The 26,783-nt window shown below is 57.8% G+C and overlaps 1 protein-coding gene across 1 annotated transcript in view; it reads left to right on the forward strand.

Moving 5' to 3' along the window:
• Positions 1 to 24,586, forward strand: part of USP10 (ubiquitin specific peptidase 10) — a 68,062-nt gene extending 43,476 nt beyond the window's left edge. Inside the window, exons 5-14 of the mRNA XM_051847334.2 lie at positions 7,290 to 7,381; positions 7,851 to 7,960; positions 8,351 to 8,406; positions 8,578 to 8,681; positions 12,537 to 12,636; positions 13,066 to 13,240; positions 14,724 to 14,889; positions 16,807 to 16,951; positions 19,059 to 19,124; positions 23,578 to 24,586. Coding sequence (XP_051703294.1) covers positions 7,290 to 7,381; positions 7,851 to 7,960; positions 8,351 to 8,406; positions 8,578 to 8,681; positions 12,537 to 12,636; positions 13,066 to 13,240; positions 14,724 to 14,889; positions 16,807 to 16,951; positions 19,059 to 19,124; positions 23,578 to 23,765 — 1,202 coding nt within the window. The 3' untranslated portion in view covers positions 23,766 to 24,586. The remainder of the gene's footprint in view (positions 1 to 7,289; positions 7,382 to 7,850; positions 7,961 to 8,350; positions 8,407 to 8,577; positions 8,682 to 12,536; positions 12,637 to 13,065; positions 13,241 to 14,723; positions 14,890 to 16,806; positions 16,952 to 19,058; positions 19,125 to 23,577) is intronic.
• Positions 24,587 to 26,783: the final 2,197 nt, after the last annotated feature.

The raw sequence follows: 26,783 nt of genomic DNA on the forward strand, positions 1-26,783 counted from the left end.
CACAGCGCCGGCCCCTGGACGTTTATTTTTAACCTAAAATGAGAAATGCGTGCTTTTTAAAATATGTGTTTAAGTCATAGGAGGATTATAATTATACTTTACTCGCTAAATATTACTTCACAAATAAAAACTTCCCATCCCTGGGACATGTTCTGTGTGCACTTAAGGTAAGAAAGAACTTCATTTTCAATGTTTTCAATGCTCTGTCATGTGACCTTAAATGTGACGTGATACAGCTTACCACCTCTGCACGTGTTGAAATCTCACTGTTAGTTTGCTTTGTGAAACACGATGAAAGTAGGGTGACAGGAGTGCGGCTGCCTGTGCCCAGTGTCTGTGGCTGACCCGATCCCAGCCGCTTCATTTTCTCAGTCCAGTTTTGAGTAGGCCTGTTAGAAAGGTGTACTAGGCCAGCGGTGCCGGCACCCTGAGTTCTAGTCCCGGTCGGGGCGCCGGATTCTGTTCCGGTTGCTCCTCTTCCAGTCCAGCTCTCTGCTGTGGCCTGGGAGTGCAGTGGAGGATGGCCCAGGTGCTTGGGCCCTGCACCCCATAGGAGACCAGGAGAAGCACCTGGCTCCTGGCTTCAGATCAGCGCAGTGTGCCGGCTGCAACACACCGGCCGTAGCAGCCACTTGACGGGGTGAACCAACAGAAAAGGAAGACCTTTCTCTGTGTGTGTCTCTCTCTCACTGTCTAACTCTGCCTGTCACACACACACCAAAAAAAAAAAAAAAAAAAAAAAAAAAAAAAGTGATTCTTTTCACAGTATTTCATTCTAAGTCTTTTTATTGAGCCCTGGAGACATAGAATGAAATTGCTGACAACTTGATACTACCTTTTTTTAAAAAGATTTATTTATTTGAGAGGCAGAGGCTGAGAGAGAGAAAGAGAGAGAGAGAGAGAGAGAGAGAGGTCTTCCATCCGCTGGTTCATTCCCCAAATGGCTGCAGTGGCCAGAGCTGTGCAGTTCTGAAGCCAGGAGCTTCTTCCAGGTCTCCCACATGGGTGCAGGGGCCCAAGGGCTTGGACCATCTTCTACTGCTTTCCCATTAGCAGAGAGCTGGATTGGAAGTGGAGCAGCTGGGACTGGAACCAGTGCCCATACGGGATGCTCGCTCTGCAGGCAGCGGCTCTACCCCCTGCACCACAGCACAGGCCCCGAGGCTCGTGGTTTTAAGCAGCATTTAACTGGGTGAAGTGCCAGTTCTGTTGGAAGGCCTGTTGTGGCTGCAGTGGAACTTGACAGCCGTTAGGATCTGCCTGCTTCTCCTGAGTGTTTACCATTGTGTGCATTACCTCTGAGGAGAGAGGGAGATAGAACAATTCAGACACTAAGCCTATTCTTTTTTTAAAAAAAGATTTGTTTATTTTATTATTTGAAAGGCGCAGCTACAGAGAGGCAGAGAGGGAGGTCTTCCATCCTCTGGTTCACTCCCCAGGTGGCTGCAACGGCTGGAGCTGCGCCGATGCGAAGCCGGGGCTTCCTCTGGGTCTCTGGACTTGGGCCGTCTTCCGCTGCTCTCCCAGGCCACAGCAGGGAGCTGGATCAGAAGAGGAGCAGCTGGGGCTCGAACCCGTGCCCATATGGGCTGCCGGCACTAGGTGTGGTTTGTCACTCTGGTTGGCTCCCAGATGTCGTTCCTGAAAGAAGGTCTGAGGGGAACGAGCAGACGTGGGTTCGTTCTGCTTGAGCGCGGCCCTGCCGTCCCCTCTGTCCCTGGGAGTTGGGGTCAGCCGGTCGCTGCACAGCAGAACCGCCCTTCCTCCCCGGGTTCTGGCGACCTCCCACCTTCCATTGCGGTGTTGGTTGTGCGTCAGACGGTGGTGGTGTTGACAGGGGCACTTTAAATATGACCGAGAGTGGCACTGGTGAGAGTGGAGTTGAAGCCCTCTGCACACGGGCTCCTGCAGGTGCTGTGGTGAGCTGACCGTCCGTCACCCGCCTGCTCGTCCCAGACCAGGAGTTGTGGGCGTCTCTGGGCGCGTGCCAGGTTGCTGCTGGCTCATTGACGCACTTTGCACCTGTTGGTGTCCAGTTTATTTTATGGTTACTGAAGTTATTTAGGTGGGAACAGCTCCCTGCATACAACATGATACAAAACTAGACTACACATTGTTTGAATAGTGGGAATTTGAGAGAAAAGCGTAGGCAATAAAATTTCATTTTTAAGCATATGTTTCTAGTGGAGTGTCATTAGTTTATACAGAACGCTCGTAACTTCCATTTTCAGGGAATTGAAGCTCATGTCTCTCCTGGGGACCCTGGAAGTAGTTGGTTTTCTCCAACTCTTGCCTCAAGTGATTGCGTTTTCCTGTCCCTTCTGCCAGCTGCATCTCATGACGAAGATGACGGAGTGTGTGCAGGGAGAGGGCCGGCGTGCTGGTGTGCCGGCCGTGCCTGCGGCCCTCGCTCTGGCCATGCACCAGTGCAGCTCACTCCCTTGCAGGGAGGAGTCTGGGCTCTGCTCCAGGGGCGCAGCGGATGCAGCAGAGAGCCAGGCCGCTCGCCAGGCCTGGGCTCCTTGCCGGCGCGCACGGGCTCTCCCAGCCACCGGATAAAACAGCCTTGGAGTCTCCTGGGCCTTTCCTAGCTAGCTGGAGTGGAGCTATTTGCATAACTAGTGCTTCCGTCTCCAGATGTCTCGGCCGTCCTTGGTGACCATTTAGTGAATGCTCACTGAGTGCCGGGCACTGTCTGGGGCAGTTGCTGGGAGGGTAGGCTAAGGTCCAGGAGCAGAAAGCAGCAGAGGGATATGGGGGGGATTCCAGGCTGGGAGACCGCCGTGTAGCCCACAGGGTAGCAGAAACAGCTGGGGGACCAAGAAGGGTGAGGGGTGGGAGGCATGCTGTTGCACAGAGAGCATGTGGGCTCCTCGGTGGAGCTTCCTGTCCAGGAAACAGGCCTCTAATACAGGGCCACGGGGAGAGGTCACTCCTGTCCAGGAGACAGGCCACTAATACAGGGCCACGGGGAGAGGTCACTCCTGTCCAGGAGACAGGCCTCTAATACAGGGCCACGGGGAGAGGTCACTCCTGTCCAGGAGACAGGCCACTAATACAGGGCCACGGGGAGAGGTCACTCCTGTCCAGGAGACAGGCCACTAATACAGGGCCACGGGGAGAGGTCACTCCTGTCCAGGAGACAGGCCACTAATACAGGGCCACGGGGAGAGGTCACTCCTGTCCAGGAGACAGGCCTCTAATACAGGGCCACGGGGAGAGGTGGCAGGTGCGCTGTGGGAGAGCTCGGGAGGGGCTGTTGGAGTTGGCCAGGCCTGCTTGGGACCGTGAGAAGATGCTGATGACACAGAGGGACTGTATTTTGGTTTATGGAAGACTTGTTTCTAGAGAAAAATTTTCTAGAATAACAGTAGTTGTCAAGTGAAATTTGGACCGTTCAGTCTGTTTTTTCTGTTTTCTGAGTATGTAAAGATTTATTCTGCGCTTAAGAATGTTGTACCAGTGGCCGGCGCTGTGGCATAGCAGGTAAAGCCGCCGCCTGCAGTGCCAGCATCCCACATAGGCGTCACTTCAAGCCTCGGCTGCTCCTCTTCCGATCCAGCTCTCTGCTGTGGCCTGGGAAAGCAGTGGAGGATGGCCCAAGTCCTTAGGCCCCTGCACCGGCGTGGGAGACCTGGAGGAAGCTCCTGGCTCCTGGCTTCAGATGGACCCAGCTCTGGCTGTTACGGCCACCTGGGGAGTGAGCCAGCAGATGGAAGACCTCTCTCTCTGCCTCTTCTCTCTCTCCGTGTGTGTAACTCTTTCAAATAAATAAATCTTAGAAAAAGAAGAAAAGGTTGTGCCAGAGTGCTCTTTCCGAGCCTTCTGAAGACCTGGCACAACCTGGCTGGTGCGTTCCCCGGAGGTGCTGCTCTGTGCGGCTCCAGGGCTTTGGCGCTGTGCTGGGGCTGTGCCGTGTGCGATGTTGTCACTTGGACAGACCACTAGGCGATACTCAAAGCCTTGACCTTAACACCGTGGAGAGAAGCAGCAGAATTGCTCCTTGTGGCTGCCTCGCCTCTCCCTGCAGCTGGCGTTGATCTGAGGCAGAGGCTGGCGTGCAGGCTGGGGGTGCCGTCTGATCTGCTGATCCTGCGTTGGCGCCCAGGGGCTGGCGTGGGATGTCCTGTGTGCTGCTCGCCTGAGAACGTGCAGGGGGCTGTGTTCCAGGGCTGCTTTCCCAGCCAGACTTCACTGTTTCATACCTGACTCCAAATTAGTTCTCAAAACTTAACACTATGAATTCAAAGTGCTCTTTTTAAAAAATCTTTGATGACACAGCATTTCTTTCTTTTGTTGTTTTTTAAAATATTTATTTATTTGAGAGGCAGAGAGAAAGAGGGAGGTCTTCCATCTGCTGGTTCACTCCCCAGTTGGCTGCAACAGCCAGAGCTGGGCCGATCTGAAGCCAGGAGCCAGGAGCTTCTTCTGGCACTCCCACGCCGGTGCAGGGGCCCAAGGACTTGGGCATCTTCCACTGCTTTCCCAGGCCATAGCAGAGAGCTGGATCGGAAGTGGAGCGGCTGGATCTTGAACTGGCACTGCAGGTGGCGACTTTACCCACTACGCCACAGCGCTGGCTTCTGACAGTGCTATTAACCGTCATCTGGGCTTTTTTTTTTTTTTTTTTAATAATTTTGTCCAAGAGAGAGAGAGAGAGATCTTCTGTTTGCTATTTTGCTCCCCAGAACTGGGCCAGGCTGAAGCCAGGAGCCCAAAACGCGATCCGTGTCTCTCCACGTGGGTGACAGGGACCCAAGGACCTGAGCCGTCACCTGCTGCCTCCCAGGGTATGCGTCAGCAGGAAGCTGGATTGGAAGTGGCAGAGTCAGGACTCAGAGAAGGCACGCTGAACTGGCGTGGCAGGGGCCTGGCGTTGCGACGTAGCGGGTAAGGCTGCCACCTGCAGTGCTGGCATCCCGTACAGGCGCTGGTCCAGCTGCCTGCTGATGTCCTGGAAAAAGCAACGGGACGTGGCCCAGGTGCTTGGGCCCCTACTCCCCACATGGGAGATCCGGAAGAAGCTCCTGGTTTGTCTGGCCCAGCCCTGACCGTTGCAGTCTTCCAGGGAGTGAGCCAGTGGATGGAAGATCTCCCTCCCTCTCTCTCCCTTTCTCTCTCTATAACTCTGACTTTTGAATAAGTAAATCTTTTCAAAAATAAACACATGAGAAGGCAGGTGTCTCAAGCAGTAGCTTAGCTGCTCCGCGTGTCAGCTCCCTGGTGTGTTTGGCTCTGTAGTCTCAGGGTAGTTGGCGTGGGAGAAAGTTCAGGTGTTCTGTGATGCCTGGCTTCGGCTGGCTCCTCCGCGTTCCGCAGCGGCATCTGCTGATCAGGAGTGACCGCCTCAGACACCCCGCCGTCCTGTCCTAGCAGGTTCTGCCTCCCGCAGCACGAAGAAGGTGAGGGGTGCCGTTTCCTCCTTCCCCCACCTGGGAACCGCAGTGCCCGGTCCTGCAGGTTCCGTGCCACTTGGCTGATGGCACACTTGCTGGTGTCTGCTTGCTGCTGTCCACGGCCCCTCTCCTGTTTGTCTGTCAGGCGTCTGCTTCCAGCCCTGCACCGGGGTTTGTGCGGTGCAAATATGTCGCGCGCTGGTCTGTGAGTGTGATGTCCTCCTTGGCGGTGTCAGCCTGTGTCTCACCAGTCTCTGAAGCTGTCTTATCGCTTCCTGAACAAGCACCCCGTCCGTTTGCCATGTCCCAGCCAGTGAGCCTCTCCTGCTCTCTGTCGGCGCCTGGGCCCCTGCGGCCTGCTGTTGCCCTCCTAGGACCAGGCTAAGCGTTGGTCCCGACCCTTCAGCTTGGCCTGCTCTGTGTGGTGCGTAGCCGGCAAAGCTCGGTCCCTCCAGGCACTGGCCTGCACGCTCGCCTGCTGCAGGGGTCCAGGGCGGGCAGCCTGACCCAGACCGAGGCCCCTGTGTCAGGAAGGCAGCTCCTGGGTGTTACAGTTACTCACACACTTCACTGTAGCTGCTGCGTTGGTGTTTCCGTCGGAGGCATTCTGCTGTGGCGACGCTGTGTGACCTGGTGAGCAGTGTTGGTCACCCTACTGTGACCGACGCACCTGGAGTGGTGGGCGCTTGTGAGAGCAGACAGGTTAGTCAGAACCCCTGGAGGTGGACGTTCTTACGTCTGTGGGAACCTTCAAGTCGCAGAGATTTTACGGAAGCACATTAGACAGTGGGCAAGGGCCCTGCCTCTGGGCGTCGCTGGTCGCTGGGCCTGGTCCCCTCCATCTCCTCACCTGTGGGATGGAGAAGACGGTGGTGCCGCCTTGACAGGTCTGTTCCCACGGTGACGAGCAGCGCACATGGTCTCTGCTGGGTGTTGTCACACCAGGTCTCGAGACTCAGGTGTGCCTGATCTGTCACTGCAGGCCCTGGTCTGCCTCCCTGCGAGAGAGAGCAGCCGCGAGCTGTCTGTGGACACTGTGTGGGCTCTGCAGCCTGCAGGAGGGAGCGTGTGTGTGTGTGTGCGCGTGCGCATCTGAATTTTCCAAAGTACTTTGTTCGTTCGACTTGTACGTGAGTCTGGGACGTGGTAGCACAGCTGTGTTCTAGAAGAGAAAGGCTTTTGGTTGTGTCAGGTCCTAGGTGGATGCCAACCCCAGATGTGTCCTCAGTACAAGTAAAGGGGGCAGTGTGCTGCGGCCGCGGGCTGGCGTTCAGGGCCGGTTGCTGTTACTCAGCCGCCTTTCCGTATCGTTGGGGGAGGGGAGTGGCAGCACTCCTGCGCTGCGCTAAGGATTGGGTCTGCCGGTTAACCGCTGCGGACTGGGGAGGACACGCTGCGTGTGGGGGATTCGCAGCGGGAGCTAGGAACTCCGGAGTTCCTCTGCCCTGACGCAGAGGGGTGCCGCAGCCTGGATCCCAGGGGGCGGAGCTTGTTTGCAGATGGGACTTGCTGCGTGGGTTTTAGAGTGGACAGGTGGTGTCCTTCATAGCAGTCTGCTGTCCCCAAAGGACGTCGGTGCCGAGGACGGAGAGGTGAGGCCATGCGGGGTCTGCCCTGTCCCCGTTGTCTCGCGCCTGCGGGCCTCGCTGTCCGGGGCATCCCAGCTGTTCCCTGGTGCTGGCGGCGCTGCTCAGCTTCCTCCTGGGTTTGGGGAAACGTTCACGTGAAAAGGGATTTCAGCCATGATATCGTGCTTGACAGGGAGTGAAGGGCACGCGCTTCCTGTGTGTGCTTTCCTGAAGGGCTTTAGCACTGCAGTGAGGGGCCTGCGACCGTCAGTGTTGTCCACTCATGTCACTAACGTCTCAAACATGCCCCTTTGCTCTGTTGCAGAGTTACTGGAGAATGTGACGCTGATCCATAAGCCAGTGTCGCTGCAGCCTCGCGGGCTGATCAATAAAGGAAACTGGTGCTACATTAATGCTGTATCCTTCCTGGACTGTGCCCAACGCCGGCCACCGGCGCGGCTCCTCCGGGCGCCTTTCGCTTGCTGTTACCTGGTCCACCTCCCTTGTTTGTAAACAGGGTTACTCCTGAGCCCAGCTTTCCACCCACTACAAAGAGGGTTTGTTACCTGCACGTGACGGCACCAGGCAGGCTCTATTCTCACGACAACGATGCCGAGTCGTAGAGCAGTGACCCCTCCCAGCTGGAAGCCTTGCGCTGATCTGACGATCTGGGTGGAATCAAGTTCCTGACTTGATCAATCAGCTTGACCGCGTGGTCCATCCTTCCTCGGACGACACAGGGCAGTTACCCGAGTGAACACTGGGCTCGCTCCCTCCGGTGTGCACGTCCGAGTCGAGTTTGGGTTTTCTCTGCTCTGTTGTGGGCCTCGAGGCCGCTCGCTGTGTCGGTTCTGTCTCCTTCACGCTTCCTTACGCCCGTGCGCAGACGCTGCAGGCCCTGGTTGCGTGCCCGCCCATGTATCACCTGATGAAGTTCCTTCCTCTGTACTCGAAGGCGCAGAGGCCTTGCACGTCCACACCCATGATAGACAGCTTGTAAGTGGGGCTTGAAGACGGCCCGGGGCTGGGGTGCGTCCTCTTTGGTAACTACTGTTGAAATAGTTTAGGGAGGTTCCTGGTTTCCCACGAAGGAGTCCTGTCATTTTTTTTAATGTGCCATTCATGGTTTTGTGTGGAGGTTCATTGGAAATAGGGTTGGAGCGTTGTTTGTCTGTGTTGCTTAGGTTGAGTAGAGGACATTTCAGTGTGTATCAGCTTAAAATGTACCAAAAGGCAGGTCGAGAGCATTCAGAGTGCACCAGTGTCCCAGCATTGGTTGCCTGAGCCTGCTGTAGTCACCCTAATAGACACTCTGCTGAGCCATCAAGGCTCCCTAGTGGGGTGTTGTGGAAGACGCACTGCTTAACGTTCTCCCTCCGTGTCTAGTGTTCGGCTGATGAACGAGTTTACCAATATGCCGGTGCCTCCAAAACCCCGACAAGGTGAGTGCGGCTGAGGTGAGGACGCACGATGCCATTGCATGCTGGGAGGGTGCTGCCGAGAGCAGGCTGGGTCAGCTCAGCCGCGGCTCAGACAGCTGTGGGAGGGGAGCAGGGTTTGATGGTTTGGCTTTCGTCCTAGTTAAGGCAGTCTGTGTCTGGTTTGCTTTCTAGCTCTTGGGGATAAAATCGTGAGGGACATCCGCCCTGGAGCTGCCTTTGAACCCACGTACATCTATCGACTCCTCACCGTCATCAAGTCCAGCCTGTCGGAAAAGGTTTGAGCTGTTTGCTGCCGTCGTCCGCTCACTGTCGCTGGTCCGTGCCTGCCCTCCGCCACCAGAGGGCACACTTCCTGGGAGTGCCAGAGTAGATCTGGGTTTGAGTCAGCTGCCGGCTGATGGAGCTTCTACGGTGTGCCAAGTGCCAGGGCGGGCGCTCTACGGAGGGACTGCGTCCTCACTGCGCGTGTGACGGCGCTGTCTGCTTGTCACAGGGAGCCTGGCTCTTGGGAAGGCCCTGACCAGTGTGCTGTCCCGCCTTTCAGGTGGAGTGGAGTGTGGGCCCCGGAGGACAGGGACGGTCACTGGCTCCGTCTTCCTCGAGCCCAGGCCTCGGGCGCGCGGTGTCCTTTACCCGGATTCCTTACCGTAGTGTTTGGGAGCCGGAGCACGCAGGCCTGGGAGCGTGCTGACGCGGTTCAGGAGGCATTCCTTCTTCCCTCTGGATGGGCTTACCTGGCGCACGAGTGCCTGCGGCTGAAGGGGCGTTGAGGACGCCCTTCCACTCAGTGAGGCTCCCTGGCCTCCCGGCTCCGTCCTGGGCAGCGTCGCGGGCGACCACCAGGCAGCGTCGAGTTGCAAGCTTTTCCAGGGCCCATTGTGCAGCTTTGGCCCTGGGAATGTGCGGTGTTGCTTGGGATGCAGAAGGGAATCCGGTCTGTCGTCTGGCCCGGAGAGCTGGCTGGTGGGGGTCACTGTGTCGTCTGCGTGGACAGATGAGAGAAGCGCGAGATGGACGACACCCAGGTGCTTGAAAAGCCAGAGGAGGCCTGCCCAGCTCGGGGCGGGGCTTCCTGAGGCGGCGCCCGCGGCACTGTGCTCGGGTAGAGTTCGCTGAGGCACTGGGAGCTCTCGGGGGACTGCAGCCGGCGTGCGGTGGGCGCACTGTAGTGCTGCAGTAGAGCATGAAGCGGACCCAGAAGCGAGAAGACGCGGGGTGAGGGCTGGAGGGCACGCCGGACCCTTCTGCTGGGGCAGCCCCACAGGCCCGCCTGTGACGCCCAGTGTGTTGTCTTGTTTTTCTTTTTGAAGATTTACTGTTTGTTTGAACGGGTCACTGAGACAGTAGGGAGAGACAGGGATCTTCTTCTGCTGGTTCACTCTGTGTAGCTGCACCAGCCAGGGCGGAGCTGGGCTGAAGCCAGGAGCTTCTTCTGGGCGTCCACGTGGGTGCAGGGCCCAAGCACTTGGGCCTTCTTACGCTGCTTTCCCAGGCCGTTAGCAGGGAGCAGGATTGGAAGTCGGGCAGCTGGGACACAAGCAGCACCCATATGGGATGCCTCACAGAGCGACGGCCTTCACCTGCCGGGCCTCAGCGGCAGCTCCGCATGCTGTGTGCCAGGCAAGCCGGTCGGAGACTTGGCGCCCTGGGTTTTCTCGGGAGGGGAGTCCCACGAGTGCCCCTCCCTGCTTGAAGCAGAACGCCACGGTCGCGGGAGGAAGCGCGAGCACGCTGCTTGCACACACGGGGTGGGCGCGGTCTCTTCACCGTTCTCGGAACGGCAGGGACTCTGCTGAACTCCAGGTTCTCAGGCCAAGGCCTTTCCAGAGAGGGCAGCCCTGGGCCGGAGCTCGGCCGTGTGGGCTGTGCCCGTGGTCCCTGTCGGGGAGTGCAGATAAACCCCTGCGCAGCTCCCCAGGGCCCGGCAGCAGGGAGCGTGCCGACCCCGGGAGCGTGGTCTGCGCTGAAGAAGGAAATCGCGAACTCCTGATAAACTGCAGAGTCAAACACAGCAGTGCGGTGGGGAGCTGGCGCGACTCCTGGGAGCCTGCTGCTCTGTGCCTCTGTACAGAACAGCTCAGCCTTTTTTTTTTTTTTTTTTTAAAGATTTCTTTTTTTTTTTCTTTTTTTTTTTCTTTTTTTTTTTTTTTTTTTTGACAGGCAGAGTGGACAGTGAGAGAGAGAGACAGAGAGAGAAAGGTCTTCCTTTTGCCGTTGGTTCACCCTCCAATGGCCGCCGCTGCAGCCGGCGCACCGCGCTGATCCTGGCAGGAGCCAGGAGCCAGGTGCTTTTCCTGGTCTCCCATGGGGTGCAGGGCCCAAGCACCTGGGCCATCCTCCACTGCACTCCCTGGCCATAGCAGAGAGCTGGCCTGGAAGAGGGGCAACCGGGACAGAATCCGGCGCCCCAACCGGGACTAGAACCCGGTGTGCCGGCGCCGCAAGGTGGAGGATTAGCCTATTGAGCCACGGCGCCGGCTCAAAGATTTCTTTATTTGAAAGGCAGAGAGACAGAGGCAGAGAGAGAGAGAGGTCTTCATCCAGTGGTTTACTCCCCAGATGGCTGCAGTTGATGGAGCTAGCTGATCTGACCAGGAGCTGGGAGCTTCTTCCTGGTCCCTGACAGAGGCGCAGGGGCCCCAGCACTCGGGCTTCTGCTGCTTTCCTAGGCCACCGCAGGGAGCTGGGTGAGAAGTGGAGCAGCCAGGACTGGAACCAGCGCCCATACGGGATGCCGGCCCCGCAGGTGGCGCGTTACCTGCTGCACCACAGCGCCGGCCCCTGAGTCTTTGTTTATTCATTTGAAGGCAGAGTGACAAGAAGAGGAGGACACAGAAACCTTTTGTGTGCTGGTTCACTCCTCACCTGGCCACCATGGCCGGAGCTGGGCCGGACCAAAAACGAGAGCCTGGAACTCCATGTCTCGCACGCGGGTCGCAGGGGTTCAGATACTTGCACCATTGGCAAGGAGCTGGGCTGGAAATGGAGCCGCTGGCCCTCTATGGGATGCTGGCTTAGCCTGCTGCACCACAGCGCCAGCCCTAGCAGCTGGACGTTTCTCACATACGTCGTGAGTCCTTTCTCTCGTAGGTGCCTGTCAGAGACAGGAGAGAACGTACGGGCTGCTGACGTCATAGCTCCTCCTGAACACCCATCTCGGGGGTGTACGGGGGGTGGCACCAGGCACCTGGTTCCTGGTCTTCGACTTCATTTAAGCAAAAAAGAAACTATTTATTTTAAAAGATCTATTTATTTTTTTTTTTTTTTTTTTTTTGACAGGCAGAGTGGACAGTGAGAGAGAGAGACAGAGAGAAAGGTCTTCCTTTGCCGTTGGTTCACCCTCCAATGGCCGCCGCGGCCGGCGCACAGCGCTGATCCAATGGCAGGAGCCAGGAGCCAGGTGCTTTTCCTGGTCTCCCATGGGGTGCAGGGCCCAAGCACCTGGGCCATCCTCCACTGCACTCCCTGGCCACAGCAGAGAGCTGGCCTGGAAGAGGGGCAACCGGGACAGAATCCGGCGCCCTGACCGGGACTAGAACCCGGTGTGCCGGCGCCGCTAGGCGGAGGATTAGCCTAGTGAGCCGCGGCGCCGGCCTAAAAGATCTATTTATTTGAAAGAGATTGATCCGGCATCCTCTGGTTCACGCCGCATCCCTGGCTCGCTCCCCGAGTGCCTGCAGCAGTCCCCCAGGTGGCTGGCACGGCCCAAGCACTTGAGCCGTCACCTGCTGCCTTCCTCAGCTAGCCGGGCAGGCTGAGTTGGAAGCACAGTAACCGGGCTCAGACTCCCACTGTGACAGGGGCGCCAGTTCCCTGCGGCAGCCTAACCTAACCTGCCCCTCTCCAGCCTTTTAATTTTTTTTCTTCATTTAAATACCATTTTTGCTATAAGGTATAAATAGCGTGGAAACTATGGAAAAAGCAAAAACCAAGAAGCTAACGGTGACGTCGCTTGCCCCACGGCTCAGTGTGCCTCGTGTCCCCAGGCCCTCAGCTCCGCAGAGGCCAGTTTTCGGAAGTACTTTGTGTGTAGGCTTAAGAATGGCGGTGGAGGCGCGGTTTGCGGCGGGGGAGCCGGGCCCGCAGGCCGCGGGCGTGCGGCTGACACCGGGGTGCTCGTGTGCCCCCAGGGCCGGCAGGAGGACGCGGAGGAGTACCTGGGCTTCATCCTCAACGGGCTGCACGAGGAGATGCTGGGCCTCAAGAAGCTGCTGGCGGCGCACGGCGAGCGTGAGTCCCGCGGGAGCCAGGGCCCTCCCCCGCGAGCGGTGTCTCCACGCGTGTCCCTCGCTTGTGTGTAGGCCCCTCCCCCAACAGCCAGAATTCACGGGCTCACTTGGTGGTGGGGCTCCGGTTACCTGTGCATCGCCTGCCGCACGCGCGCGGCGTGTGTGCGGTCTCCTCGGCTGGTCGGGAATCGAGTCCCGTGGTGCTGAGGCGCGTCCTGGGAAGCCAGAGGTGGCCGCACCGCGCGGCCTGGTCTCCAGACCGCCCTGCGTCTCTCCGAGGTCTTGTGGTGCCGGCTCGGCCGCTGCCCTGCTGGTGGCGGCCCTGCGTGGGCAGCGCCCTGGCCTCCTCCTGCAGCCACGCAGGCTCCCGGCTTGCTCGCTTCCTGTGGTCTTTGCTGCAAGCAGTCGCCTGAGCAGACTCTCCTTTCAGAGCTGGCCATTCCCAATGGGCCCAGAAGCCGCCCCGGGACCCAGGAGCAGGAGGAAGAAGGCGAAGGCAGTGAGGAGGAGTGGGAGCAGGTGGGCCCCAGGAACAAGACCTCGGTCACCCGGCAGGCCGACTTTGTTCAGACGCCCATCACCTGCATTTTCGGTGGACACATCAGGTTTGTGCTTTTCGGGGACAGCGGGTCTGGGCGTTGCTGTGCTGCCAGGGGATGAAGGGCCTGAGCCGGGGGGGGGGGGGGGGTCTCTGCTCCTGTGCGCCACTCCTCAGCTTTTCAGAGGCCAGATGGAAGGCGTCAGCGTCCACTCGCTTGCCCTGAGGGCTCTGTCGTGGCCGCCAGCCTCAGCCTCTGTGTTGTCTTTGTGGTCATGGTTGTTAGTATTTCTTTTTGAAAAATGGTAAAGTGGGGGCCGTTGCTGTGGTACAGCCAGTAAAGCCAAAGCATGCAGTGCTGGCATCCAATATGAGCGCCAGTTCCTGTCCGACGCCCCACTTCCGATCCAGTGCTGTAGAATGCGCCTGGGAAGGCAGTGGAAGGGGGCCCGTGAGCCTGGGCCCCTGCACCCACGCGGGAGGCCCAGAACAAGCCCCTGGCTTCGGATTGGCTGTTGCGGCCATTTGTAGAGTAAACCAGTGGATGGAAGACCTCTCTCTTTCTCTGTCTTTCCTGTGTCACTCTGCCCTTCAAATAAATAAATGAATCTTCTAAGACGTGGTAAAGTAGAGGGAAGGAAACCTTATAGGTCCCCAGCTCTCTGGTCGTCAGCCACAGTTCTTTATTCAGGCCAGTTGAAAGACTTTCTTCCAAGATTTGGCTTTCTGGTTTTTCTGTTTTGTTGTGTTTTGAGAAAACACGGGATCTCGGAGACCGGAGCCCACTTGTCAGTGTCTTCGCTGGCTCTCACTGCTGGTTCCCCACTGTGCCTTTCTGAAACTCCTGGGCCTGCCACACTCAGATCTTTGCATTCCAGAGCAAAGATTTGCTCTGTTGACCCTGGGTACAGGAGCTGGCCGCATGGTCTTGGCAGCCTCTGTTGGGCAGAGCCCAGGCACCTGGCCACACCTGCTGGCCCCTCACTGCAGACTGCCGAGCGCTTGTCGAGCTCCCACGGAGACATGGACACTGGAGAAAACGAGATGGAAAACAAGGCTGGGCCAGCACCCTTCCTGGAAGGCTGTAACCCTTTTCTCCGGGAATGCAGTGCTAACTTGTTTTTATCACACTCGTCCTACGCCCCCACTGTCTGTAAGTCACTTTTTATAGGGGGAAAATGCCATTAAAAATAGGCGGCTCACGCTGGGGTTTCCTGTGTGCTGGAACAGCTGAGACTTGAAAGGAGCCACCTGGAGGCCGTGGAGGGGCTCACGTGTTACCTGTGCAGGGGACACAGCGTGCAGGAGGGGACGCACGGAGCACTTGAGCTGGGAAGGTTATCCCTGGTAGCTGTAGTCACTGGAAATGTGTAGGCAGTGGAGTGTAGCGGAATTATTTTTAAATTCATGATTTGTTGCTTTTCTGTTCTCTGGTCTTAGGGTAAAACTGAATAATCTGATCTCCCATGTTTATTCCTCTTCTGGTTCATCTTGAGGGAAAATGGTAGGCAGTGGTCTCCTGAGTTTTCTGTTTTGCTTTCCATTCTCAGGTCTGTGGTTTACCAGCAGAGTTCGAAAGAATCGGCCACTCTGCAGCCCTTCTTCACGCTGCAGCTGGACATCCAGTCCGACAAGATACGCACAGTCCAGGACGCCCTGGAGAGCCTGGTGGCCAGGGAGTCTGTCCAAGGGTACACCACAAAAACCAAACAAGAGGTACACTCACCGTGGACCTTGAACCCCGTGTGCCGAACACTGTGGCTTGGGAATCGGCGGTGGCATTGAGCTCTGCTGAGCTCTGGACTGAACGTTCCCACGGTTCCAGAATGAGCCCAGCAGTGCTCCCGCCCCTCCGCACTCGCTGGCCCCGAGCTGCCGTCTGACCGTCTCGGGACTCAGTACTGCCCGTCCCGGAGTCTGGGACACTTACTCCAGTCCATGATCTGGAGTACAGTTGTTAATAGATGGGTTAGGATAAAAGGAGTTTTAAACACTTGTTTTGTATTTATGATAGATCTTTAAGGGCACTGAAAAATAGAAAAGTGTGCCGACACCTGTGTCCTCCGGTTTCCTGTGAGAAAGAGGACGCCTCGAGGCTCCATCCTCAGTGGTGGCGGGGCAGAGGACAGCCGTGTGTCCTTGTCAGCACAGCCAGGCTCCGCCCTGTGTGGCTCCGGCAGGGAGCGCTCAGAGGTGTGCTGGGGAAGGGGCAGGCGTGCAGCTTGTGGGCAGTGTGTGCTGGCCCCGGGAGAGACGCAGTGGCCCGGCTCAGAAAGACTGCGCTGTGCCCCCGGCGTGCGAGCGCAGAGCCGGCACAGAGGGTCCCACTGCGTCCCGTGAGGCCCGGCTCTCGGGATCTGCAGGAGTTAGCCCAGTCTCCGCTGTGTCTCCTGACTTGCTTCTCGCGGGTGATTTTGTTTGAAAAATAAACATGGTAGGAGCCAAAGACAGGAACGTGGCTGCTGGCTTAAGGGAGGACACTGAGAGAGTCTGGCGCTGGGACCTCACGGGGGGCGGGGCAGGGTTTGTGTCGGGGCAGCCGTGGCTGGCTGTGGGCTCCCTGCTGCGGCAGCTGTGACCCCTGGAGAGGGCTCCCTGCCCTCCTGTGGTGTGTGCTTCTCCTCCCCTGGCCCTTGCCGGTCACATCAGGACTGCAGGGGTGGAGCGGGCAGGCCTGAGGCGGCCGCAGTGAGTGTGCCAGGCCAGGGCAGTTCTCCCGGACAGCCCGTGTGCCAGAGGCCGCCGCGGGCGCCCGTAGTGCTGGATGTGGTGGTGTGTGTGCACCACGAGACCACGAGCCTTGGAACGCAGCGGGTGAGGAGAGACTGGACAGCTTGGATGGATGTACATAGAAAAGGCAAATAGCATGAGATTTTTCTGAAATTTATCTTCTAAATCCTGGGTTAATTTTACTGGATTTTTAGGTCAAACACTTTTTTCTGTGGGAACGTGTGAAGGAGGGCTTACAGAGTACCTGCTGTGTGGAGCATGTCCGGTTGTGCTGGGCGATAAGAAAGTACGCCTCGAGTTGCTAGAAACCCAGCGTGCACACTTGGGGGTGTGGGGTTAGGCATTTCAGGAGTGGCAGGAAGTGGTGCAGCTTGAGATCCCGAAGCCCACACAGCGTCCCGGAGGTGACGTGATCCAGCCTCTCTCAGAGCGAGGGCCTGGCGTCGGCTGCCCTTCCCTTAGCCAGCTGAGAGGTGGCTGGGACGTGGCGGTGGGTGAGTGCAGCCAGTGCGGGGCATGGTCTGTCTCCCTGAGGCTTGATGCCCTGGGAGACGCAGCCAGGCCCCTCTAGAGTCCCGATACTGTTTCTGTGTCCCGTGTGCTGCCTTCTTACTGTCACTTTCAAGTGTCTGTCCCCCACATATGAGCCCGTGACAGTTCCTGCAGAGCAGGCGAACACGAGTAATGGAGGTACTGCTGGCTGTCATTCAGGCCCCAGAGTGGAGTCCTGCCGTGAGCTCCCTGCTGGTTTGGGGGTGGTGCTTTCTAGGGAGAGCCGGGTGGAAGCTTGGGAGCTTCCGGCTGCAGGGAAGGGTGGGAGACACGCGCCGTGGGGCTGGCTCGGACGGGCGTCTGTTGCTCCCGGCCGTCCAGCGCGTCCTGGTGTGCTCTGTGCCTTGTCAGGTGGAGATAAGTCGGAGAGTGACCCTGGAGAAGCTCCCGCCTGTTCTCGTGCTGCACCTGAAACGATTTGTGTACGAGAAGACGGGTGGCTGTCAGAAGCTGATCAAAAATATTGACTATCCTGTGGACTTGGAGATCAGTAAAGGTAATGGCTCAGGAGCGAGTCGTGTGTGGGCTGCGCCCCTGCGGGCCAGCAAGCTCAGCTCGGCACTGGCGCTGGCGCTGCGCAGGGCCGTGTTAGGAAGCTGGCTGGTCCTTTTGTAAAAAGTCTTCTCTTGTTTCAGTAGAACTTTACATTAAAGTTCTCATTAAAAGCTAGATAAAAGGTAGGCAAAGTTGAAACAGTCCTGTAATCTCTGTAGATAAAACAGGCTTTGTACATCAAAAGAGCAGTTTTCTATAAGCATTTTTGACAGGTTTTTCAGAACCATGTGTGCAATTTTTCAGCAAAGATTGGCTTGCGAAGGCAGCAGGATAGAGATACAGATAGCCACTGGTGCGCGGCCCAGATGCCTGCAGCCGCCGGGCTAAGCTACCCTGAAGCCAGGGGCCAGAAGCTCCATCCCGTTCGCTCCCTTGGCCTCGTCTGCTGCCTGCCCAGCTGACTCAGCAGGAAGCAGGGTCCGTGGCAGAGCGGCCGGAACTTGCCGAAGCCGGCTCCCAGTTCCACGGGGCAGCCTGACCACCACGTCCCAGCACCTGCCCTGTCGTAAGCATTTTATGAGTGAGTAGAATGTGATAATTTCCCTCGTAGGAGGTACTGACGCCTGCGGGACAGGCCTGGTCAAATGGACACCGGTGAATTTGGACGCTTTCCGTAGACTGGCAGTTCCTTCTGCCCTCTGGTGTCCGCAGGCAGTCAGGCCTCAGCAGGTCTGGCACATTTGAAGTTCTCCTGATAACAGCACAGCTTGAGGGGAAACTGGAAAGCCTCAGAGCTGTGGGACGTGCGTGGGGCGTGCCTGGGGCTTGCCTGGGAATGTGACGCCCAGACTGGCAGGGGACCTGGGCAACAGGCGGGGACACCGCCGTCCCTCTGCATCTGGGAGGAGCAAGCCGCAGCGTGGAGGCTCCCTCCCCCAGCATAGCGCCCACACCTGTTCCCCGGACTTCCCAGTGCAGGTGACTGAGTTGCTGCCGGCCTCTGTGTGTGGTCAGCTTCCTTGTACCCTAGGGACCCTGCCCAGAGGCACTTGGGAAGGGGCGTGTGCTTGGCCCGCTGGCTCCCACGTCCTGCGTGGGAGTGCCTGGGTTTGATTCCCGGCTCCGGCCTCCACCGTCCTGCTAACCCAGAGCTCAAAGCAGGCAGCTGTGGTGGCTCATGCGATTGTTCCTGCCAGGCACGTGGGAGACCTGGGTGTTTCTGGTTCCTGGCTTCCTCCCAGCCCCGTCCTGGCTGCTGGGGCCTTGACCTCTCTCTGCCTCTCAAGTAAATATATAAAAGTTGAAGAAAGTTCAGGAGACGGTACCTGATTTGTTGATGCACGTTTTCTGTGAACTTCCAGAAGCCCCTCGTGCTGCCGTCAGTTTCAGATTCGGGCAGTGTCTTCCAGGCCCGCTCGCGGAGCCCCGACTCAGCCAGCAGGCGCTGCTGCTGGGCCCGTTTTGCCGCGCAGCTCCTCTTGGATCTGCAGCCGGGACCTCGCCCTCGGCAGCAGGCCTTCTGATCCCATTTGAGGACCAGGGAAGGAGGCCGGGGCATCGGCTTGTGCGGATCATCCTTCCCGCCTGCTCTGTCTCTCGGGAAACCTGGGGGCAGCCTCGCCAGAGGCCTCCCCGGCCGCAGCCCGCCCCTGCCCCCCGCCCCCCGCCCCTGCCCCCCGCCCCTGCCCGCTGGGGGCTTGGGAAGGGTGTTTTTGTATCAGCTGCCTTCCGAGAAACCGCATCGGAGAAGGGACATGGGGACACAGTGCAAAGCCCTTGGGTTTTCTGGGACAGGTTGGTTGGTTGCTGTGTTTCTCCGTGTTTGGCACCTCTGTGCTCAGGGATTCTGTGAGGAAGCCGCGCGGGGACTGTGCACTGCTCACTTCCTCCCCGAGCCGCTGGCTTGTGTGCTGGGCGTGTTAGTACGCATTGCTCGGCGCTTGGCGTCGTGGACCAGTGTTTATGCCAGCAGGGGGTGGAGTTCTGTTTCGTTACTGGTCTGCGGGGCGGTTTACTTGATCGGGTGCGTGTTAGCCGTGTGTTTGGGCTGTCCTGAGCCTTCTGTAAGTGCCCCTATGGATTGGAGCTGTTAATATTTTGTTTTTCAGAACTGCTTTCTCCAGGGGTTAAAAACAAGAATTTTAAATGCCACAGAACCTATAGGCTGTTTGCAGGTAAGTGACACGTGTGACCTGCTCCTTACTACAGCAGTGATAAGGTGTGTCCCCAGCCACTGGGGCTGCGATGCCGCCTCCTGGATTAGTCAGCCTGGAGGGCTTTGTAAGGCACTGAGTCGTTTGAGAGCGTTTCTCTCATCTGAAATTCAGTGCTTGGGATTGCACCAGTGTCACTGAGGCCCTGAGCTGAGCCAGCGTCCACACCCTCTCCCAGTGCGCGTTCTCTGGCCAGAGGCGGCCTTGCTGGTCACCTGAGGACAGGTCTGCGCTGTGGCCGCTGCTGTGGTGTCTGTACCTGGCCCGGTGAGGTGGGTGCAGCCCGAGCTGCTGCTCCTGCTCTCGTCACTGGTGCTGGCAGCGATGCTTACAGGTGCCTGGACCTCACAGGCCCCTGGCTGCCAGACACCCCAGGGAGACATGGGCAGCCCTCGGGAGGGCACATGTGCCCCTGCCCGAGAGCCTGCCCAGCCTGCCCAGCTCCTGGCTTCTGCAGTGCCACGTCTTCCAAGTTTCTGCCTTTCTTCTGTCTTCCCTACTGTCCATCTTTCTCTCTTTTTGATTAATTTACTTGAAAGAGTTACACACGGTGAGATGGAGAGTCAGAGAGGGAGGTCTTTCTTCCATCCACTGGTTCACTTCCCAGATGGCCACAATGGCCGGAGCCGAACCAATCTGAAGCCAGGAGCTTCTTCCAGGTCTCCCACATGGGTGCAGGGGCCCAAGGACCTGGGCCATCTTCCACAGCGTTCCCAGGCCACAGCAGAGAGCTGGATCGGAAGTGGAGCAGCCGGCACTTGAACTGACCCATCCCTCTTATAATCTTACTTTTGAATGCCCTTGAGTCTTGCTTTAAAAATTTATTTTTATTTATCTGATAGGCAGAGAGAGCACGAGAGGGCTCTCTTCCTGGTTCATTCTCTAAATCCACTTGACAGCTGAGGCCAGGCTGAGGCTGACCGCAGGAGCTGGGGATCTGGGTCTCCCACGGCACCGGCAGGGCCCAGTGTCTTGAGCCATCACTGCTGCCCCTGTGCCTTAGCAGGAAGCTGGAGTCAGGAGCCAGAGGTGGTGTTGGCCCCAGGCCCTGCAGGGTGGGGCGCAGCGTTCACCACGGCCCCAGGTGCCTGCCCGAGACTTCCGTTGTTGCCGTTTGCGGCAGTGTTGGCTTTTCTGGCCATTTTTGTGGCATTTATTGAACTTGCGTACTAGAGCCCTTTTGTATATCAGCTCTTTATTCCTTAGAACTATCCTGAGAGGTGAGTGGTGCCATCCTCATCTTATGAAAAATAAACCAAAACTCTAGGAGTCACCAATCGGACCTGGAGGGCCAGGGGACGGCTTCCGGCTCCTGCATGCCCCAGGCCCTGTTAGCATGTGAGGAAATCGGGCCCCTGGCCTGCGGCTGAGGGCCGAGGGCCCTGGGCCACACTGGAAGGCGCGTCTTCTCTCTCCTCCCCAGCGGTTACTCTGTGACTGTCTCATGCCCACGCAGCTGGTCCCGTCTTTTCTCCCCTCGAGGCCTTGGCTGATGCTCAGGCTTGGCCACCAGCCAGGGTCCAGCCTGGCTTCCGGCAGTCTGGCATGGAGTCCCGGCAGGAGCTGGGCACTTCTTTGCCCTCTCTCTGCCTCAGCCTCCCTGGGGCCTGCATGGAAGGTTGGTAGTCATGGGTGGCCTTGGGAGTTCTTGTCTTGTGGGCAAGGGCCCTGTGTGAGCGCACCCTGTCTGCCAGTAAGGTCATTGCATGGTTAGAACTCTGTAAAATGCCAGAGGGGAGGTAAAGCTGTCACTTGCAGTGCCAGCATCCCATACGGGTGCCGGTTCAAGTCCCAGTTGCTCCACTTCTGATCCAGCTCTCTGCTATGGCCTGGGAAAGCAGTAGAAGATGACCCAAGTCCTTGGGCCCTGCACTCACATGGGAGACGCGGAAGAAGCTCCTGGCTCTGGATCGACGCAACTCCGGCCACTGTGGCCATCTGGGAAATGAACCAGCAGATGGAAGGCCCCTCCCTCCCTCCCTCTCTCTCTCTCTGCCTTTGAAATTAAGCCTTTCAAATAAATATTTTTAAAAATGCCAATAAAGGAATACTTTCTTTTTTAAAGATTTATTTATTTGAAAGGCAGAGTTAGAGGCTGGCGCCGTGGTTCAATAGGCTAATCCTCCGCCTTGCGGCGCCGGCACCCCAGGTTCTAGTCCCGGTCGGGGTGCCGGATTCTGTCCCGGTTGCTCCTCTTCCAGGCCAGCTCTCTGCTGTGGCCCGGGAGTGCAGTGGAGGATGGCCCAAGTACTTGGGCCCTGCACCCCATGGGAGACCAGGAGAAGCACCTGGCTCCTGCCATCGGATCAGCGCGGTGCACCAGCTGCGGCGGCCATTGGAGGGTGAACCAACGGCAAAGGAAGACCTTTCTCTCTGTCTCTCTCTCTCACTGTCCACTCTGTCAAAATAAATAAATAAATAAATAAAGGCAGAGTTAGAGATCTTCCATCTGTTAGTTTCATTCCCCAAATAGCCACAATGACCGGGACTGGACTGGACCAAAGCCAGGAGCCTGGGATTCCATCTGGGTCTCCCACATGGGTGGCAGGGGCCCAAGCACCTGGGTTATCTTAACCTACTGTCGCTCCCCCTCTTCGTGGAGGAGCAACACAGGAACCTGCGCTGTTCTTTCGTCTGCTCGGCCCTCCCCGGGTTTGCTGCTGGTTCTTCCCGGGTTGGCTACTATCCCTTCCACCTCCGTGGAAGGGCAGTTCCCCCTGCCACATTCCTCACTTCCACAGGGGAGCGGCACACCGCCGGCCGGCTCTCTCGGGGGGCTGCACAGGTGTTCCTTCAGCTAGATGTTCCCCATAGATGTTCCTGGTGCATGCCGTCTCTCTCCTCCTTTATAGTCCTCCTCCGCCAATCCCAACTCGGCTGCCCACACGCCGAGTACGCTGCTCTCCTCCAATCAGGAGCAAGTCCTACAGTTTATTGGTTGAACTGGAGGCAGCTGTGCGGAAGCTGTTTACTTCTCTCCCAGCGCCATATTGTGGGAGAGCAGATGCATAGAATAAGTCTTAATTCCAGTAACTCAGTCCAGTCCAGATTGCTCCCCACAACCTACTACACCGCAGCATCGTTCCTAAGAAGTGCTTTAAAAATGACTGTTTCTGGGACCAAGGAGATGGAGTACTCTTAATGTGTTTTGAGAACCTGAAGCCTCTCAGAAAACCTGGCTGTGCTCCCGCCAGGTGGCCTTTACAGCTGCAGGCCCTGTTCCTGCGCCGTCACCTGGCCTGCTGATTCAGCCGTGAGTGTGTGTGGAGTGCAGTTCTCTCGTGAGGGTGTGTGCGGACTGCAGCCGTCGCACAAGAACTACCAGTGATTGAAACCCCTCTCGCATCCCGGGCAAGTCCTCAAGGTGGACCTGGGACCCGAGAGGGGTGCTGGTGTCGAGCTCGTCCCTGTGCTCTGTGGCGGCCCCCTGGGTCACTTCTGCTGACCTGGAGCTGACCCCATCCCACGGTCATCCTCACAGTCTGCTGTCCCCGGGCTGACTAGTCAGGTCTCTCAGGTCCCTTGTGACGTTCGCGTGCATGGGCCTGGCCAGACGGGAGCTGCCCGGCTGTGCAAGTGCTGTCGTCCGCCACGGGAGGCCCTGGCCAGAGTGGCCCTGGAGGCCTGTGCTCCCGCAGTCCCTGCAGTCCCTGCGAGGGCTCAGCTCAGCGCTGTGCTGGTGCTGGTGGGACAAGCCGCTGGGCCACACTGCCTTCCCCAGAACTCTCCCGCCGCCCTGTGTCATTGGGGCTGTGCCTCCCAGCACCTCCGGCAGCAGTTGTGTGTGCTTGAGGCCTTCGCTGGATCTTTTTGGCTGACTTAGAGAATTTTTTTTATTAAGGTAAAATAGCAAGTGGTTTTTTTTTTTTTTATTAAAACTTTGTTATAGAAAAATGGGTAGTTTTTTAAAAGGAAAAAAGTAATTCCTAATACCATTGCTGCAGCGCCCCTGCTGGTGTGTGGGCATGTGTGTGTGTGGAGGGGGTGTCCCCTGCCGTGGACGTGGGGCCACAGCACGCACAGGACCCAGCACCAGCCGTCCTCTGCTGTGAGAAAGTCATGGCAGAACAAAATTGACTTTTCCGTCTTCCTTCTTCTAGTGGATCATTAAGTTTTCCCAGCTTTTTTCTGATACAAATGCTGTTTGTATCGGCTCCGAGTCTTCGTCCCAGACTCCCACAGTCTCCAGGGGACAGCCTGGAAGTGGGGCTGGCACCGGGGGCTCAGCTGTGTGGTCCCCAGAGCTGGCGGGGACGTTGGAGTGTGTTCTGAATGGAGATCTCTTACCCCTACCTGAGCGCTCCACATCCCTCGTGACTGGGAGCTGTGGACGTGGTTGCAGTGTAGACAGCCGCATGTGGGAGGACCTGGGGTCCCGTGGGCGCCGTTGAGCAGTCTGTGTGCTCTCTTCCAGTGGTCTACCATCATGGCAACAGCGCGACGGGCGGTCATTACACCACCGATGTCTTCCAGATTGGGCTGAACGGCTGGCTGCGCATCGATGACCAGTCGGTCAGGGTGATTACCCAGTACCAGGTGGTGAAGCCAGCCGCCGAGCGCACGGCCTACCTCCTGTACTACCGCCGCGTGGACCTGCTGTAACCCTGCGTGTGCTGTGTGTGCCCAACGCCCGCTTTGTAGAACACCAGTTCTCACCAACTGCCTGCCTCTCTTTAGTGGCTCTTTAAAAGAAAAAACCTCGCTCCCTTTTGCAGAAATGGGCTGGGAAAAAGAGGAGACGCCTCGGGGTTTTGCGCAACATAGTTTATGTCGACTTCTAACTTCCAAATCAAAATCGTGTGGTGGAGACAGACTTGCCTGGTCCAGACACACACACACACACACACACACACACACCTGACTTGTGAAGCAGTGCTGGTTCCTGCCATGAGAAGGGGGCTCGCTGTGCTCTCCAGTCCGTGCACCAGCAGCAACACTTGTAAATTTGTGAAAATGAATTTTATCTTTCCTTAAAAAATAAATTTTTTAATCCATCACACTTTCCCTCCTCACCCTTTAGTTTTTGATAAATGATAAAAATGAGCCAGCTATCAGAGAAGAAATAGTTCTCACTTCAGAAGATGAACAAACAGAAAAGCAGTTGCTGGCTCCTGACGGGAGAAGCACCTTTAACAGCTGGGCGACGAGAACCTGCTCCCGTAACACGCAGCCCGCACGCGTGGGGCCCGGTGTCGGTCTCCGTAGATGGGTGACTGTGACTTTATTGCCATTAACAGATTTCCAGTTGCGTTCTTCTGTGTACACGTGATGAACAGTGGGCAACGTAACGAGGCGGACGTCCTGGGTCTGCTGTGTTCACTCTGCTGTCTCCATAACGCTGCGTCCCTGCCTGTACACAGTTCAGTGATATCTGCCAGTATGAAGTTGTCGCCCATCAATAAAAATCACAACGGTGGTTTCAAGTGGCTGTGTTTCTGTGACTGCAGGTGCCCTTCCCTGTGGCGGGTCCAGGGGACTGGACTTGGCCTGCAGAGGGAGAGTGCCGATGGCCTTGGTGTGTGTGTGCTGTGCGGAGCGGGGCCAGCTGAGGCTCCGAGTCTTCAGTTATGGGCTAGGGGGTCTCTCCCATTTCCTGCCTTCCCACCTCACGTGTCCTAGCAGACTGGGCATCCTTTCAGTCGCTGCCACGAGGGCAGTGTAGTCCCCTCAAGTGGCCGTGAGGCGGCCTTCCCAGTCGTGTGCTGGAATTGACGGGAACTGGTCTGAGTGTGGTTGGGCCACCTTCCCACGCTCCTCCCTAGCATCTGGTGTTGCCACTCTGAGGCTCCAAGGTGCCTGCTTACAGTCTGGGTGCTGAGGCCACCCCTCAGCCTCCTCGGCCTGCTGCGGCCCAGTTCTGCTCGGCTCACAAACGCCGTGCGCAGTGCTGTGGAGCGCGTGGAGTCAGGACAGCACGCTGGCTCTGGGGGAAGCCACCCACCCGAGCCGTGACCCAGCCCGAGGTGAGACGAACGCACCGTGACCCTGCAGCCAGACCATGCGCCTGCAGGACTTGACGGCTTGTCTTCTGCCACGGCATGGAGCGAGAGCAGGGCCCTCTGGTCTGGTCTGGTCTGGTCTGGGAGTGCCTATTCCCAGGCAGCTGGACGGAGGGGCTGGACAGGGCATGGGTTCCGGGGTACGCAGTCTGCTTCCACATGGGGAACATGTTGTGTATTTAGCGGGAAAACCCCCGGCTGTCTCCAGTGGCGAAGGTGTGTATTTTGTCAGGCCTCTGGGATGTTGGAGATGCTGAGAAAGTGCCTTGGAAAGACCCTGGGACGCGGGGGTGCCTTGCCCGGCCTGTGGGCTGTGGTGCTGCTGCACCCCAGGCCGCTGCCCTGGGGAAGTATGGCTGGGCTGCCTCCTCCCGCCCCCTGCTGGTCAGCTGAGGATCCTCCTGCCTCGCATGTGGCCGGGGTGGTAGAAAGGTGGAAGTTTGCACTGGCAAGACTGCGTGGAGAGTCCGTGTCTGTGCCAGCATGGCACGAAGCCCAGGCCAGGTGGCTGAGGCAGCCGTGTTTCTTGCTCAGAGTTAGCGAGGCTGCAGGAGCAGGGCCATGGAGCAAGCAGAGCTGGCGTCCCACGAGGGCCCACTCCTGCCCCATGGACAGCTGCCGCCTCCCTGCACTCCTCACGCTGCAGGGCTCACCTCTGGGCCCACGGTGAGGGCTGCACCCTCCTGACCTCATCAAGTCTAAGGACTCCCCAGGGCCTCACCTGACAGCACCCCCTGCGGATTCGGGGAATCTGAGGACGCCGTGCCACCCGGCTCTGGACACCGCGTCTGGGCCAGACACGGCTCCTTGGCTCTGTTTTGCTGAAGCAGAACTGCACACCAGCAGCTGTGGACAGGAGGGGACACCGGGAAGGGACAGGAAACACGGGGGGGGGGGGCAGGAATGCCAGCTGGAAAGTGAGCATGTGACGCTTGAAGTGAATGGCCAGGGGTAGAGAAGGTGGTAACCCAGCAAATCCAGGTATTCCCCAGGGCCCCCCGTTTCCGACCGCCCACGTTCTCGAGGTTCCGCACCCGACGTCGGTGTCTTGTGCTCCCTCAGTCTGTGAATCCCTCAGGGCGCTCACACTGAGCTTCTCTGGACTTGGCCCATGAACTTGGAGTTTTCCCTTCATTAGCATTTCTTCCAGCTTTGTAGGTGCTTCTAAGAGTGACGCTGACAGCTGAGCGGTTCCATGGCTCCAGGCCTGCCTTTCCTGTGTAACTGCAAGGCTTGGGTGTCGACATCCGGGCGGGCAGGACAGGATGCAGTGCCGCTTGTCTGACGTCAGAGTGAGCAAGTGGCTGGCTTTGCTTTCTCAGTGTGACGGTCGTCACAGGAACCCTGTGGAACCATCCTCCTCTGGGGCACGTGTAGTTACTGCTGCCTCAGGCCAGCTCAGTGTACTCACAGCCAGTGGCTTTTGGGTTGTTTGAATTCACTGATTAAACTGGTGGGTTTGGTATTGTATAGCCACCAACTAGTGTGTGCCAGCCCGTGACCGATTCCTGCGCTGTGCCAGCACGGCTGGTGAGCCGGGTCCCACTTCCTCTGCGAGTGCTCAGTCTGTGGGCAAAACAGCAGACACGAGACCTGAGACGCCCTGTTCCCAGCTTGAGAG

The sequence above is a fragment of the Oryctolagus cuniculus genome, chromosome 18 (assembly GCF_964237555.1).
Source record: "Oryctolagus cuniculus chromosome 18, mOryCun1.1, whole genome shotgun sequence".
NCBI classification, from domain to species: domain Eukaryota; kingdom Metazoa; phylum Chordata; class Mammalia; order Lagomorpha; family Leporidae; genus Oryctolagus; species Oryctolagus cuniculus.